The 14,733-nt window shown below is 44.0% G+C and overlaps 2 protein-coding genes across 2 annotated transcripts in view; both read left to right on the top strand.

Moving 5' to 3' along the window:
- The window catches only part of LOC139548778 (zinc finger protein ZFP2-like), a 497,157-nt gene that overhangs the window by 196,439 nt on the left and 285,985 nt on the right, over positions 1-14,733 (top strand). The gene's annotated exons all lie outside the window — the stretch shown is intronic.
- On the top strand, positions 7,091-10,003 carry LOC139549446 (zinc finger protein 32-like). The gene is made up of 2 exons (XM_071359961.1): positions 7,091-7,689; positions 8,480-10,003. The coding sequence occupies exons 1-2, from the start codon at positions 7,398-7,400 to the stop codon at positions 9,178-9,180; spliced, it is 993 nt and encodes a 330-aa protein (XP_071216062.1). The 5' UTR covers positions 7,091-7,397; the 3' UTR covers positions 9,181-10,003.

Below are 14,733 nucleotides of genomic sequence, written 5' to 3'. Positions count from 1 at the left end.
TGACTCTGGGATGCTGGCCTTCTAGGCAGAGTTGCAAAGAAAAAGCCATATCTCAGACTGGCCAATAAAAATAAAAGATTAAGATGGGCAAAAGAACAGACACTGGACAGATTACTTCTGCCTAGTAGGCCAGCATCCCGGAGTGTTTTGCTGGTACTATTTAATGAAGCTGCCAGTTGAGGACTTGTGAGGTGTCTGTATCAGCAGGTTGTGTTCCTCTGACAGGTTGTGTTCCTATATCAGACCACACCAGTGTTCCTATATCAGACCACACCAGTGTTCCTATATCAGACCACACCAGTGTTCCTATATCAGACCACACCAGTGTTCCTATATCAGACCACACCAGTGTTCCTATATCAGACCACACCAGCACCAGTGTTCCTATATCAGACCACACCAGCACCAGTGTTCCTATATCAGACCACACCAGCACCAGTGTTCCTATATCAGACCACACCAGCACCAGTGTTCCTATATCAGACCACACCAGTTTTCCTATATCAGACCACACCAGTGTTCCTATATCAGACCACACCAGTGCCAGTGTTCCATATCAGACCCCTTAATTCAAGGATACCCCGTGAAACCCCTTAATTCAAGGATACCCCCGTGAAACCCCTTAATTCAAGGATACCCCGTGAAACCCCTTAATTCAATAATACCCCCGTGAAACCCCTTAATTCAAGGATACCCCCGTGAAACCCCTTAATTCAAGGATACCCCCGTGAAACCCCTTAATTCAAGGATGTAGAACTTGTGTTCAGTGCATTTTTGTGTCTGGTGATGCAGTCTGGTGATATACCAGGGACTGGGGATGCAGTTAGGTTTGTATGCAGTCTGGTGATATACCAGGGACTGGGGATGCAGTTAGGTTTGTATGCAGTCTGGTGATATACCAGGGCCTGGGCATGCAGTTAGGTTTGTATGCAGTCTGGTGATATACCAGGGACTGGTGATGCAGTTAGGTTTGTACAGTCTGGTGATATACCAGGGACTGGGGACACAGTTAGGTTTGTATGCAGTCTGGTGATATACCAGGGCTATGCATGCAGTTAGGTTTGTATGCAGTCTGGTGATATACCAGGGACTGGTGATGTAGTTAGGTTTGTATGCAGTCTGGTGATATACCAGGGCCTGGGGATGCAGTTAGGTTTTTATGCAGTCTGGTGATATACCAGGGACTGGGGACACAGTTAGGTTTGTATACAGTCTGGTGATATACCAGGGACTGGTGATGCAGTTAGGTTTGTGTACAGTCTGGTGATATACCAGGGACTGGGGATGCAGTTAGGTTTGTATGCAGTCTGGTGATATACCAGGGACTGGGGATGCAGTTAGGTTTGTATGCAGTCTGGTGATATACCAGGGACTGGGGATGCAGTTAGGTTTGTATGCAGTCTGGTGATATACCAGGGACTGGGGATGCAGTTAGGTTTGTATGCAGTCTGGTGATATACCAGGGACTGGGGATGCAGTTAGGTTTGTATGCAGTCTGGTGATATACCAGGGCCTGGGGATGCAGTTAGGTTTGTATGCAGTCTGGTGATATACCAGGGACTGGGGATGTAGTTAGGTTTGTATGCAGTCTGGTGATATACCAGGGACTGGGGATGCAGTTAGGTTTGTATGCAGTCTGGTGATATACCAGGGACTGGGGATGCAGTTAGGTTTGTAAGCAGTCTGGTGATATACCAGGGCCTGGGGATGCAGTTAGGTTTTTATGCAGTCTGGTGATATACCAGGGCCTGGGGATGCAGTTAGGTTTTTATGCAGTCTGGTGATATACCAGGGACTATGCATGCAGTTAGGTTTGTACAGTCTGGTGATATACCAGGGACTGGGCATGTATTTAGGTTTGTATGCAGTCTGGTGATATACCAGGTACTGGGGATGTAGTTAGGTTTGTACAGTCTGGTGATATACCAGGGACTGGGGATGCAGTTAGGTTAGTATGCAGTCTGGTGATATACCAGGTACTGGGGATGTAGTTAGGTTTGTATGCAGTCTGGTGATATACCAGGGACTGGGGATGCAGTTAGGTTTGTATGCAGTCTGGTGATATACCAGGGCCTGGGGATGCAGTTAGGTTTGTATACAGTCTGGTGATATACCAGGGACTGGGCATGCAGTTAGGTTTGTATGCAGTCTGGTGATATACCAGGGCCTGGGCATGCAGTTAGGTTGGTATGCAGTCTGGTGATATACCAGGGACTGGGGATGCAGTTAGGTTTGTATGCAGTCTGGTGATATACCAGGGACTGGGGATGCAGTTAGGTTTGTATGCAGTCTGGTGATATACCAGGGCCTGGGGATGCAGTTAGGTTTGTATGCAGTCTGGTGATATACCAGGGACTGGGGATGCAGTTAGGTTTGTATGCAGTCTGGTGATATACCAGGGACTGGGGATGCAGTTAGGTTTGTATGCAGTCTGGTGATATACCAGGGACTGGGGATGCAGTTAGGTTTGTATGCAGTCTGGTGATATACCAGGGCCTGGGCATGCAGTTAGGTTTGTATGCAGTCTGGTGATATACCAGGGACTGGTGACGCAGTTAGGTTTGTACAGTCTGGTGATATACCAGGGACTGGGGATGCAGTTAGGTTTGTATGCAGTCTGGTGATATACCAGGGACTGGGGATGCAGTTAGGTTTGTATGCAGTCTGGTGATATACCAGGGCCTGGGCATGCAGTTAGGTTTGTATGCAGTCTGGTGATATACCAGGGACTGGTGACGCAGTTAGGTTTGTACAGTCTGGTGATATACCAGGGACTGGGGACACAGTTAGGTTTGTATGCAGTCTGGTGATATACCAGGGCTATGCATGCAGTTAGGTTTGTATGCAGTCTGGTGATATACCAGGGACTGGTGATGTAGTTAGGTTTGTATGCAGTCTGGTGATATACCAGGGCCTGGGGATGCAGTTAGGTTTTTATGCAGTCTGGTGATATACCAGGGACTATGCATGCAGTTAGGTTTGTACAGTCTGGTGATATACCAGGGACTGGGCATGTATTTAGGTTTGTATGCAGTCTGGTGATATACCAGGTACTGGGGATGTAGTTAGGTTTGTACAGTCTGGTGATATACCAGGGACTGGGGATGCAGTTAGGTTAGTATGCAGTCTGGTGATATACCAGGTACTGGGGATGTAGTTAGGTTTGTATGCAGTCTGGTGATATACCAGGGACTGGGGATGCAGTTAGGTTTGTATGCAGTCTGGTGATATACCAGGGCCTGGGGATGCAGTTAGGTTTGTATACAGTCTGGTGATATACCAGGGACTGGGCATGCAGTTAGGTTTGTATGCAGTCTGGTGATATACCAGGGCCTGGGCATGCAGTTAGGTTTGTATGCAGTCTGGTGATATACCAGGGACTGGGGATGCAGTTAGGTTTGTATGCAGTCTGGTGATATACCAGGGACTGGGGATGCAGTTAGGTTTGTATGCAGTCTGGTGATATACCAGGGCCTGGGGATGCAGTTAGGTTTGTATGCAGTCTGGTGATATACCAGGGACTGGGGATGTAGTTAGGTTTGTATGCAGTCTGGTGATATACCAGGGACTGGGGATGTAGTTAGGTTTGTATGCAGTCTGGTGATATACCAGGGACTGGGGATGCAGTTAGGTTTGTATGCAGTCTGGTGATATACCAGGGACTGGGGATGCAGTTAGGTTTGTATGCAGTCTGGTGATATACCAGGGACTGGGGATGCAGTTAGGTTTGTATGCAGTCTGGTGATATACCAGGGACTGGGGATGCAGTTAGGTTTGTATGCAGTCTGGTGATATACCAGGGCCTGGGCATGCAGTTAGGTTTGTATGCAGTCTGGTGATATACCAGGGACTGGTGATGCAGTTAGGTTTGTACAGTCTGGTGATATACCAGGGACTGGGGACACAGTTAGGTTTGTATGCAGTCTGGTGATATACCAGGGCTATGCATGCAGTTAGGTTTGTATGCAGTCTGGTGATATACCAGGGACTGGTGATGTAGTTAGGTTTGTATGCAGTCTGGTGATATACCAGGGCCTGGGGATGCAGTTAGGTTTTTATGCAGTCTGGTGATATACCAGGGACTGGGGACACAGTTAGGTTTGTATACAGTCTGGTGATATACCAGGGACTGGTGATGCAGTTAGGTTTGTGTACAGTCTGGTGATATACCAGGGACTGGGGATGCAGTTAGGTTTGTATGCAGTCTGGTGATATACCAGGGACTGGGGATGCAGTTAGGTTTGTATGCAGTCTGGTGATATACCAGGGACTGGGGATGCAGTTAGGTTTGTATGCAGTCTGGTGATATACCAGGGACTGGGGATGCAGTTAGGTTTGTATGCAGTCTGGTGATATACCAGGGACTGGGGATGCAGTTAGGTTTGTATGCAGTCTGGTGATATACCAGGGCCTGGGGATGCAGTTAGGTTTGTATGCAGTCTGGTGATATACCAGGGACTGGGGATGTAGTTAGGTTTGTATGCAGTCTGGTGATATACCAGGGACTGGGGATGCAGTTAGGTTTGTATGCAGTCTGGTGATATACCAGGGACTGGGGATGCAGTTAGGTTTGTATGCAGTCTGGTGATATACCAGGGACTGGGGATGCAGTTAGGTTTGTATGCAGTCTGGTGATATACCAGGGACTGGGGATGCAGTTAGGTTTGTATGCAGTCTGGTGATATACCAGGGACTGGGGATGCAGTTAGGTTTGTATGCAGTCTGGTGATATACCAGGGCCTGTGCATGCAGTTAGGTTTGTATGCAGTCTGGTGATATACCAGGGACTGGTGACGCAGTTAGGTTTGTACAGTCTGGTGATATACCAGGGACTGGGGACACAGTTAGGTTTGTATGCAGTCTGGTGATATACCAGGGCTATGCATGCAGTTAGGTTTGTATGCAGTCTGGTGATATACCAGGGACTGGTGATGTAGTTAGGTTTGTATGCAGTCTGGTGATATACCAGGGCCTGGGGATGCAGTTAGGTTTTTATGCAGTCTGGTGATATACCAGGGACTATGCATGCAGTTAGGTTTGTACAGTCTGGTGATATACCAGGGACTGGGCATGTATTTAGGTTTGTATGCAGTCTGGTGATATACCAGGTACTGGGGATGTAGTTAGGTTTGTACAGTCTGGTGATATACCAGGGACTGGGGATGCAGTTAGGTTAGTATGCAGTCTGGTGATATACCAGGTACTGGGGATGTAGTTAGGTTTGTATGCAGTCTGGTGATATACCAGGGACTGGGGATGCAGTTAGGTTTGTATGCAGTCTGGTGATATACCAGGGCCTGGGGATGCAGTTAGGTTTGTATACAGTCTGGTGATATACCAGGGACTGGGCATGCAGTTAGGTTTGTATGCAGTCTGGTGATATACCAGGGCCTGGGCATGCAGTTAGGTTGGTATGCAGTCTGGTGATATACCAGGGACTATGCATGCAGTTAGGTTTGTATGCAGTCTGGTGATATACCAGGGACTGGGGATGCAGTTAGGTTTGTATGCAGTCTGGTGATATACCAGGGACTGGGGATGTAGTTAGGTTTGTATGCAGTCTGGTGATATACCAGGGACTGGGGATGCAGTTAGGTTTGTATGCAGTCTGGTGATATACCAGGGACTGGGGATGCAGTTAGGTTTGTATGCAGTCTGGTGATATACCAGGGACTGGGGATGCAGTTAGGTTTGTATGCAGTCTGGTGATATACCAGGGACTGGGGATGCAGTTAGGTTTGTATGCAGTCTGGTGATATACCAGGGCCTGTGCATGCAGTTAGGTTTGTATGCAGTCTGGTGATATACCAGGGACTGGTGACGCAGTTAGGTTTGTACAGTCTGGTGATATACCAGGGACTGGGGACACAGTTAGGTTTGTATGCAGTCTGGTGATATACCAGGGCTATGCATGCAGTTAGGTTTGTATGCAGTCTGGTGATATACCAGGGACTGGTGATGTAGTTAGGTTTGTATGCAGTCTGGTGATATACCAGGGCCTGGGGATGCAGTTAGGTTTTTATGCAGTCTGGTGATATACCAGGGACTATGCATGCAGTTAGGTTTGTACAGTCTGGTGATATACCAGGGACTGGGCATGTATTTAGGTTTGTATGCAGTCTGGTGATATACCAGGTACTGGGGATGTAGTTAGGTTTGTACAGTCTGGTGATATACCAGGGACTGGGGATGCAGTTAGGTTAGTATGCAGTCTGGTGATATACCAGGTACTGGGGATGTAGTTAGGTTTGTATGCAGTCTGGTGATATACCAGGGACTGGGGATGCAGTTAGGTTTGTATGCAGTCTGGTGATATACCAGGGCCTGGGGATGCAGTTAGGTTTGTATACAGTCTGGTGATATACCAGGGACTGGGCATGCAGTTAGGTTTGTATGCAGTCTGGTGATATACCAGGGCCTGGGCATGCAGTTAGGTTGGTATGCAGTCTGGTGATATACCAGGGACTATGCATGCAGTTAGGTTTGTATGCAGTCTGGTGATATACCAGGGACTGGGGATGCAGTTAGGTTTGTATGCAGTCTGGTGATATACCAGGGACTGGGGATGTAGTTAGGTTTGTATGCAGTCTGGTGATATACCAGGGACTGGGGATGCAGTTAGGTTTGTATGCAGTCTGGTGATATACCAGGGACTGGGGATGCAGTTAGGTTTGTATGCAGTCTGGTGATATACCAGGGACTGGGGATGCAGTTAGGTTTGTATGCAGTCTGGTGATATACCAGGGTCTGGGGATGCAGTTAGGTTTGTACAGGCTGGTGATATACCAGGGACTGGTGATGCACAGTTAGCGTTGTTTTCCTCTAGCTATTCTCCAGTTTGCTCCCAGCAGCTTTCATAGAACGTAGATCACTGTTAAACCAGACGCTGCAGAGCGTTTGTTTGACTGAATGAATATGACATTACATCTAACGCTGCATTTAAGGCAAAGTTTAAATTCTCATTCATTACACATCTTCACTAATCAATCAACACATGCTTTCCTTTGGACGTATCAATATAATATTATTTAATGAAATACATTTTAAAATAATAAAAATTGTCAGGAAATAAAAAAAACATTTCCTTATACAGCGTTACCCACTCCAGTCAGCTGATGACGATGCTGCCAGTGTGACGTATAATCTAGTGGACGGGACACTTCAACAACAACAGCGAGTCAGTCACTTCAGTAGCTTGCTAGGCGACATGGCCTAAACATTCAAGCTTTTTAGACTGTTTCAGTGCATATTTGCCTATGTGTTTTAGACATACTTCTGTTTTATAGCGAGTTGCCCCATTTATTTTCATATTTACGTTGTTAGTCAGGCAGACGTCTTAAATTTGCCAAGCGCTAGGCTAGTCGCTAATGCTAACTAGCTAGCTAACATCTCCGACCATGAGCTCCCCAAACATCCCCCCTCCAGTTAAAGAAGACGAGGTCTGCTGGACGGAGAAAGAAGCTCTGTGGCTGAACATTGTCGTGAAAGAGGAGGAGGAAGAGGAGGATGTCACAGTAAAACAAGAAGTAGAGGATGAGGAAGATGCGTTCAGAGTGAAAGAGGAGGAGGATGTTACAGTAAAAGAAGAGGAGGAGGAAGAGAAAGAGGAGGATGCAGTTTTTGGAGTGGAGAAAGAGGGAGAGATAACGGTCATATTGACAGAGGAGTCAGGAGATCTGATTACCACCAGTAAGTACTGTCTTAAAAACGGGCTCTAACTCTCTAAAGGTTTTGAATGAATGTGTGGTTTTTAAGCAGCATGCTACTGAAATTCTATACTTGAAAATGTTGTTCTGTACTATAGGAATTTATGTGATAATATAATGTTAAAGCTACATTTTAAAATGGGTGATTAAAGCCCTGAATGCTGATTGGCTGACAGCCGTGGTATATCAGGCCGTATACCATGGGTATGACAAAACATGTATTTTTACTGCTCTAATTACGTTGGTAACCAGTTTATAATTGCAATAATCCACCCCAGGGGTTTGTGATATATGGCCAATATACCACGGCTAAGGGCTGTATCCAGGCACTCTGCGTTGCGTCGTGCTTAAGGACAGTCTTTAACCATGCTATATTGGCCATATACCACACTTCCTCGGGTCTTATTGCTTAACTGTAACATGTGTATACCATCAGAGTCCCCCCACCACAAAATCACAACTTAATTGTCTCACAGAATGGCAAACAACCATCTCTGTTCAGCCTATAAACATGACATTATCTATTATTATAGAGCTCTGCTCAGCCTATAAACATGACATTCCCTGAGAAATTAGATTTGGAGCTCTACATCATTTGTTTTTAAATCTCACCGTCACGAAGTATATTTTTAATGATGTAATGTTGTGAAGACTGACCTCAGGTTATTGAGGGATCTAGTCTAGATTAAACCTCATAGGAAGACAATTTTATTTAATACAGGCTTCATTCAGGTCTCTCTGTTTAAGTAAATAATCTGTTTGTCTTTTGGCAGGAGAGAGACCAGACTCTGACAGCGGGAAGAGTTCCTCAGAGGAAACAGACCCAGAGACGCCTAACCAACACCACTGCTCCCACTGTGGAAAGAGTTTTAGGTGGTCAGGGAGTCTGAAAACGCATGAGAGAAAACACACAGGAGAAAAGCCGTATCACTGTTCTCACTGTGGAAAGAGTTTTAGGTGGTTATGGGTCCTGAAAACGCATGAGAGAATACACACAGGAGAAACGCCGTATCACTGTTCTCACTGTGGAAAGAGTTTTAGGTGGTCAAGGAGTCTGAAAACGCATGAGAGAATACACACAGGAGAAAAGCCTTATCACTGTTCTCACTGTGGAAAGAGTTTTAGATGGTCAGGGAGTCTGAAAACGCATGAGAGAATACACACAGGAGAAAAGCCTTATCACTGTTCTCACTGTGGAAAGAGTTTTAGGTGGTCAGGGACTCTGAAAAAGCATGAGAGAATACACACAGGAGAAATGCCCTACCACTGTTCCCAGTGTGGAAAGAGTTTTAGGTGGTCATGGAGTCTGAAAAAGCATGAGAGAACACACACAGGAGAGATGCCTTTCCAACATACTAATACACAGGAGGAGACAACATACCACTGCTCTCATTGTGAAAAGACATTTTCCCAGTCAGAGGACCTGAAAACACATGAGAGAATAGAGAGGCTGTGTTCTGACTTATGTTTCTGACTGAGAATTTGTCCACGGCCAGGATTCACAGGACCAGGGTGTCCGCTATGGACACCTGGAAGAAATCAGCAGCGGACATTTCTGAAGGTTTATCCAACACCTGTACATCCAGGAATGGATCTCTATAATGTGTAACTATTTCTGAAGGTTTATCCAACAGACCTGTACATCCATGAATGGGTCTCTATAATGTGTAACTATTTCTGGAGGTTTATCCAACAGACCTGTACATCCAGGAATGGATCTCTATAATGTGTAACTATTTCTGAAGGTTTATCCAACAGACCTGTACATCCATGAATGGGTCTCTATAATGTGTAACTATTTCTGAAGGTTTATCCAACAGACCTGTACATCCATGAATGGGTCTCTATAATGTGTAACTATTTCTGAAGGTTTATCCAACAGACCTGTACATCCATGAATGGATCTCTATAATGTGTAACTATTTCTGAAGGTTTATCCAACAGACCTGTACATATTTATCTGTGGTTTTATTTCAACAGATTTTACTGATGCTATTAGATTGTACTATGTTAGGTATATTTATCTGTGGTTTTATTTCAACAGATTTTACTGATGCTATTAGATTGCTGGGTGGGGGGAGTTTTATATATACAGAGACTTCAGAAAGTATTCACACCCCTTGACTGGTCCCACATGTTGTTGTGTTACATCCTGAATGTATAATGGTTCCCCCTTGACTTGTCCCACATGTTGTTGTGTTACAGCCTGAATTTATAATGGATTCAATACCCCATAATGTCAAAGTGGAATTACGTTTTTGGAAATGTTTACAAATGTAATTAAAAGCCTAAATAAGTGCAGGAGTAAAGATTTTGCTCAACAAGTCACATAATAAGTTGCAGGGACTCACTCTGTGTGCAATAATAGTGTTTAACATGGTTGTTGAATAACTACCTCATCTCTGTACCCCACACATACAATTATCTGTAATGTCCCTCAGTCGAGCAGTGAATTTCAAACACAGATTCAACCACAAAGACCAGGGAGGTTGTCTAATGCCTCGCAAAGAAAGACACCTATTGGTGAATATCCCTTTGAGCATGGTGAAGTTAATAATGACACTTTAGATGATGTATCAATACAACCAGTCACTACAAAGATGCAGGCGTCCTTCCTAACTCAGTTGCTGGAGAGGAAGGAAACCGCTCAGGGATTTCACCATGAGGCCTATGGTGACTTTAAAATAGTTAGTGTTTAAAGGTTGTGATAGGAGAAAACTGAGGATGGATCAACAACATTGTAATTACTCCACAATACTAACCTAAATGACGGAGTGAAAAGAAGGAAGCCTGTACAGATTTTTTTTTATTACAAAACATTTATCCTGTTTGCAATAAGGCACTAAAGTAATACTGCAAAAATAATTGGCAAAGAAATTAACTTTATATCCTGAATACAAAGTGTTTTATGTTTGGGGAAAATCCAACACATCACTGACTACCACTCTTCATATTTTCAAGCATGGTGGTGGCTGCATCATGTTATGGGTATGCTTGTCATGCTTGTCAACCAGTCCCTGGTTCTAATCCAGGCTGTATCACAACCAGCTGTGATCGGGAGTCTCATAGAGGCGGCGCACAATTGTCCCAGCATTGTCCAGGTTAGGGGAAGGTTTGGCCGGCCGGGACGTCCTTGTCGCATCGCGCTCTAGCGACTCCTTGTGGCAGCCAGGCGCATGCACGCTGACTTCGGTCGCCAGCTGAACGGTGTTTCCTCCGACACTGGCTTCCAGGGTAGTTAACTTCTTATGGCTGCAGGGGCAGTTTTGACTAGCTTGGATGAAAGGTGCACAGAGGTGCCCATAGTAAACTGCCTGCTCCTCAGTCCCAGTTGCTAATATATGCATAGTATTATTCATATTGGATAGAAAACACTCAGAAGTTTCTAAAACTGTTTGAATGATGTCTGTGAGTATGACAGAACTCACATGGCAGGGAAAAACCTGAGAAGAAAATCCAAACAGGAAGTGGGAATTATGAGGCGGGTCGATTTTCAACCAAGATCCTATTGAAATCACAGCGAGATGTGGATGAGTTTTTGGCTTCCACTAGATGTCAACAGTCTGTAGAACGTTGTCTGATGCCTCTACTGTGAAGGGGGGCCGAATGAGAGGGGAATTAGTCAGGTCTGCCATGACCTGACCATCCTCTAACCATGCGCGTTCACATGAGAGAGAGCTCTGTTCCATCGCTCATCTGAAGTCAATGTAATTCTCCGGTTGGAACGTTATTCAAGATTTATGTTAAAAACATTCTAAAGATTGATTCAATACATCGTTTGACATGTTTCTACTGACTGTTAATGCATTTTTGGACATTTCGTCAGCTTTTAGGGAACGCTCTTCGTGACTTTGGATTTGTTTACCAAACGCGCTAACAAAAGTAGCTAATTGGACATAAATAACGGACATTATCGAACAAATCAAGCATTTATTGTGGACCTGGGATTCCTGGGAGTGCATTCTGATGAAGATCATCAAAGCTAAGGGAATATTTATCATGTATTTTCTGGTTTCTGTTGACTGCAACATGGCGGCTAATTTGACTATTGTTCTGAGCGCCGTCTCAGATCATTGGATGGTTTGCTTTTTACGTAAAGTTTTTTTTAAATCTGACACAGCGGTTGCATTAAGGAGAGGTATATCTATAATTCCATGTGTATAACTTGTATTTTCATCTACATTTATGATGAGTATTTCTGTTGAATCGATGTGGCTATGCAAAATCACTGGATGTTTTTGGAACTAGTGAATGTAACACGCCAATTTAAACTCAGATTTTTTTATATAAATATGAACTTTATCAAGCAAAACATGCATGTATTGTGTAACATGAAGTCCTATGAGTGTCATCTGATGAAGATCATCAAAGGTTAGTGATTAATTTTATCTCTATTTGTGCTTTTTGTGACTCTTGTCTTTGGCCGTAAAAATGACTGTGTTTGTCTGTGATTTGGCGGTGACCTAACATAATCGTTTTTGGTGCTTTCGCTGTAAAGCCTATTTGAAATCGGACACTTTGGTGGGATTAACAACAAGGTTACCTTTAAAATGGTATGAGATACATGTATGTATGAGGAATTTTAATTATGAGATTTCTGTTCTTTGAATTTGGCGCCATGCACTTTCACTGGCTGTTGTCATATCGATCCCGTTACCGGGATCTCAGCCATAAGAAGTTTTAAGCGAGCAGTGTGTCAAGAAGTGCAGTGTGGCTTGGCAGGGTCGTGTTTCGGGGGATGCATGGCTCTCGATCTTCGCCTCTCCCCCGAGTCCGGAGGGGAGTTACAATTGGATTTCACGAAAAAGGGGTAAAAGTACAACAAAGTAATAATAATACGCTGGTACTGATTTTTCGATCACCTGGCAGATGTGCCAAACCATGTCAACACTTGCAAGACTTAAGTTAGAAGTGAATCACCTGGCAGATGTGTCAAACTATGTAAACACCTGCAAGACTTAAGTTAGAAGTGAATTACCTGCCTGGACATCCTAAGAAGCACACAGAGACCTGAATTTTGAAGTCGGTTTTATAATACTTGTGAAAACTGGCTTCAGGTTATTGAGGGATCTAGTCTAGATTAAACGTCATAGGAAGTTTGATCATGTGGAGGTTTCATTCAAGTCTGTTTAATTAGCCTAGTAGCCTAGTGGTTAGAGCGTTGGACTAGTAACCGAAAGGTTGCGAGATCAAATCCCCGAGCTGACAAGGTACAAATCTGTCGTTCTGCCCCTGAACAGGCAGTTAACCCACTGTTCCTAGGCCGTCATTGAAAATAAGATTTTTTTCTTAACTGACTTGCCTAGTAAAATAAAGGTAAAAAAAAAAAATAATAATAAAAAAATAATTAAATAATATGTTTGTCTTTGACAGGAGAGAGACCAGACTCTCCTTCTGACAGCAGGAAGAGTCCTTCAGGGGAACCAGACCCAGAGACGTCCAAACCAGCAGGACGACATCACTGCTCCTTGTGTGGAAAGAGTTTTACTCAGTTAGGGAGCCTGAAAACACATAAGAGAATACACAAAGAAGAGAAGCCTTACCACTGCTCCTTGTGTGGAAAGAGTTTTAGGTGGTTAGGGAGCCTGAAGAAGCATGAGAGAATACACACAGGAGAAAAGCCTTACCAATGTTCCCATTGTGGAAATAATTTTGTACAGTTTGGAAACCTGAACCAGCATGAGAGGACACACACAGGAAAAAAAGATGCACCACTGCTCCCAGTGTGGAAAGAGATTTACCCGGGTTAAGGTACCTAAAAAAGACTTGTGTTTTTGACTGAGAATGTGTGTTTTCTTTTGGACTGTCAAAATTGAGTTTACTTAGTGTAATGTTAGTGTACTGTTTTTTCAAATTGCGATTAATCCATTGTCTGAAAGGGTTAAAAACACGCTGAAAACATCCTAAATACATACTATATACCGCTGCAATCTACAACGTCATGTAAAAACAAGATGTCATGGAGGTTAAATAAAGTCTGCTTTATCAATGGAACATATTGTGACCCGTCATGGAGGTTAAATAAAGTCTGCTTTATCAATGGAACATATTGTGACCCGTCATGGAGGTTAAATAAAGTGGTCCCGTGTGGCTCAGTTGGTAGAGCATGGCGCTTGCAACGCCAGGGTTGTGGGTTCATTCCCCACGGGGGGACCAGGATGAATATGTATGAACTTTCCAATTTTGTAAGTCGCTCTGGATAAGAGCGTCTGCTAAATGACTTAAATGTAATGTAAATGCTTTATCAATGTAACATATTGTAACCCGTCCACTGTGGGGCGCTGTAGAGTCATAATATCCATAACAACTACAGGTCAAACAGGGAAATGGTTCACATCGTTTTCACACTATTCATTTTCACCACAGGGCTGTGTTTTGTTTAGGCTCACCCTGGTGTGACGTTTTGATAACCATGTAAATCTCTCTAGGACAAGGTGACTGAGGGTGAATGTACACTAGATAAATGGCGGTAAATTGCTGTGTGCCGCTTAGGCCGCCCGTTGTGACTCCGTCAAGAATTCAGCAGAGCAAGTTTGTATGAAGGTCTGGTTATTAAATGGGTTCATAGTTCAATAGTAATATCCTCTAAAACACTCTGGTGACAAACTTTGCTGCCCTGTTTCCAGTTGTCCACATGGCTGGGAGAACCTATTCAAGTAAGTAAATAGATTTTTTTAAATGTAAAAACAACGATGTATTATTAGCTAACTAGCTACAGTGCAGGCTAACTCAAATGAGCTGCTAAATGAGCTAGCTAGTTGGCTAGCTAGCTATCTAACCAACTTCAAATACTGTATAGATGGCTAGCTAAGTAAATTAAATATTACCAGCTACCTAACTTCATATTAGCTAGCTATCTTGATGTATTTATCACTGTAAAAAACAAACTCCAAATGCATTTGTAGGTAGCTAGCTAACAGCCATGGAGGAGGGTGAAAGGATAGCAGCCCCAACTGTCAGTGAGAGAGGAGGCTATTCTGGATAGGGCAGGTACTTTTGTGTAGTTCCTGTCGCTAGAAGTGAGGAC

The sequence above is a fragment of the Salvelinus alpinus genome, chromosome 2, assembly GCF_045679555.1.
Source record: "Salvelinus alpinus chromosome 2, SLU_Salpinus.1, whole genome shotgun sequence".
NCBI classification, from domain to species: domain Eukaryota; kingdom Metazoa; phylum Chordata; class Actinopteri; order Salmoniformes; family Salmonidae; genus Salvelinus; species Salvelinus alpinus.
This window is presented reverse-complemented; position numbering and strand designations above follow the sequence as displayed.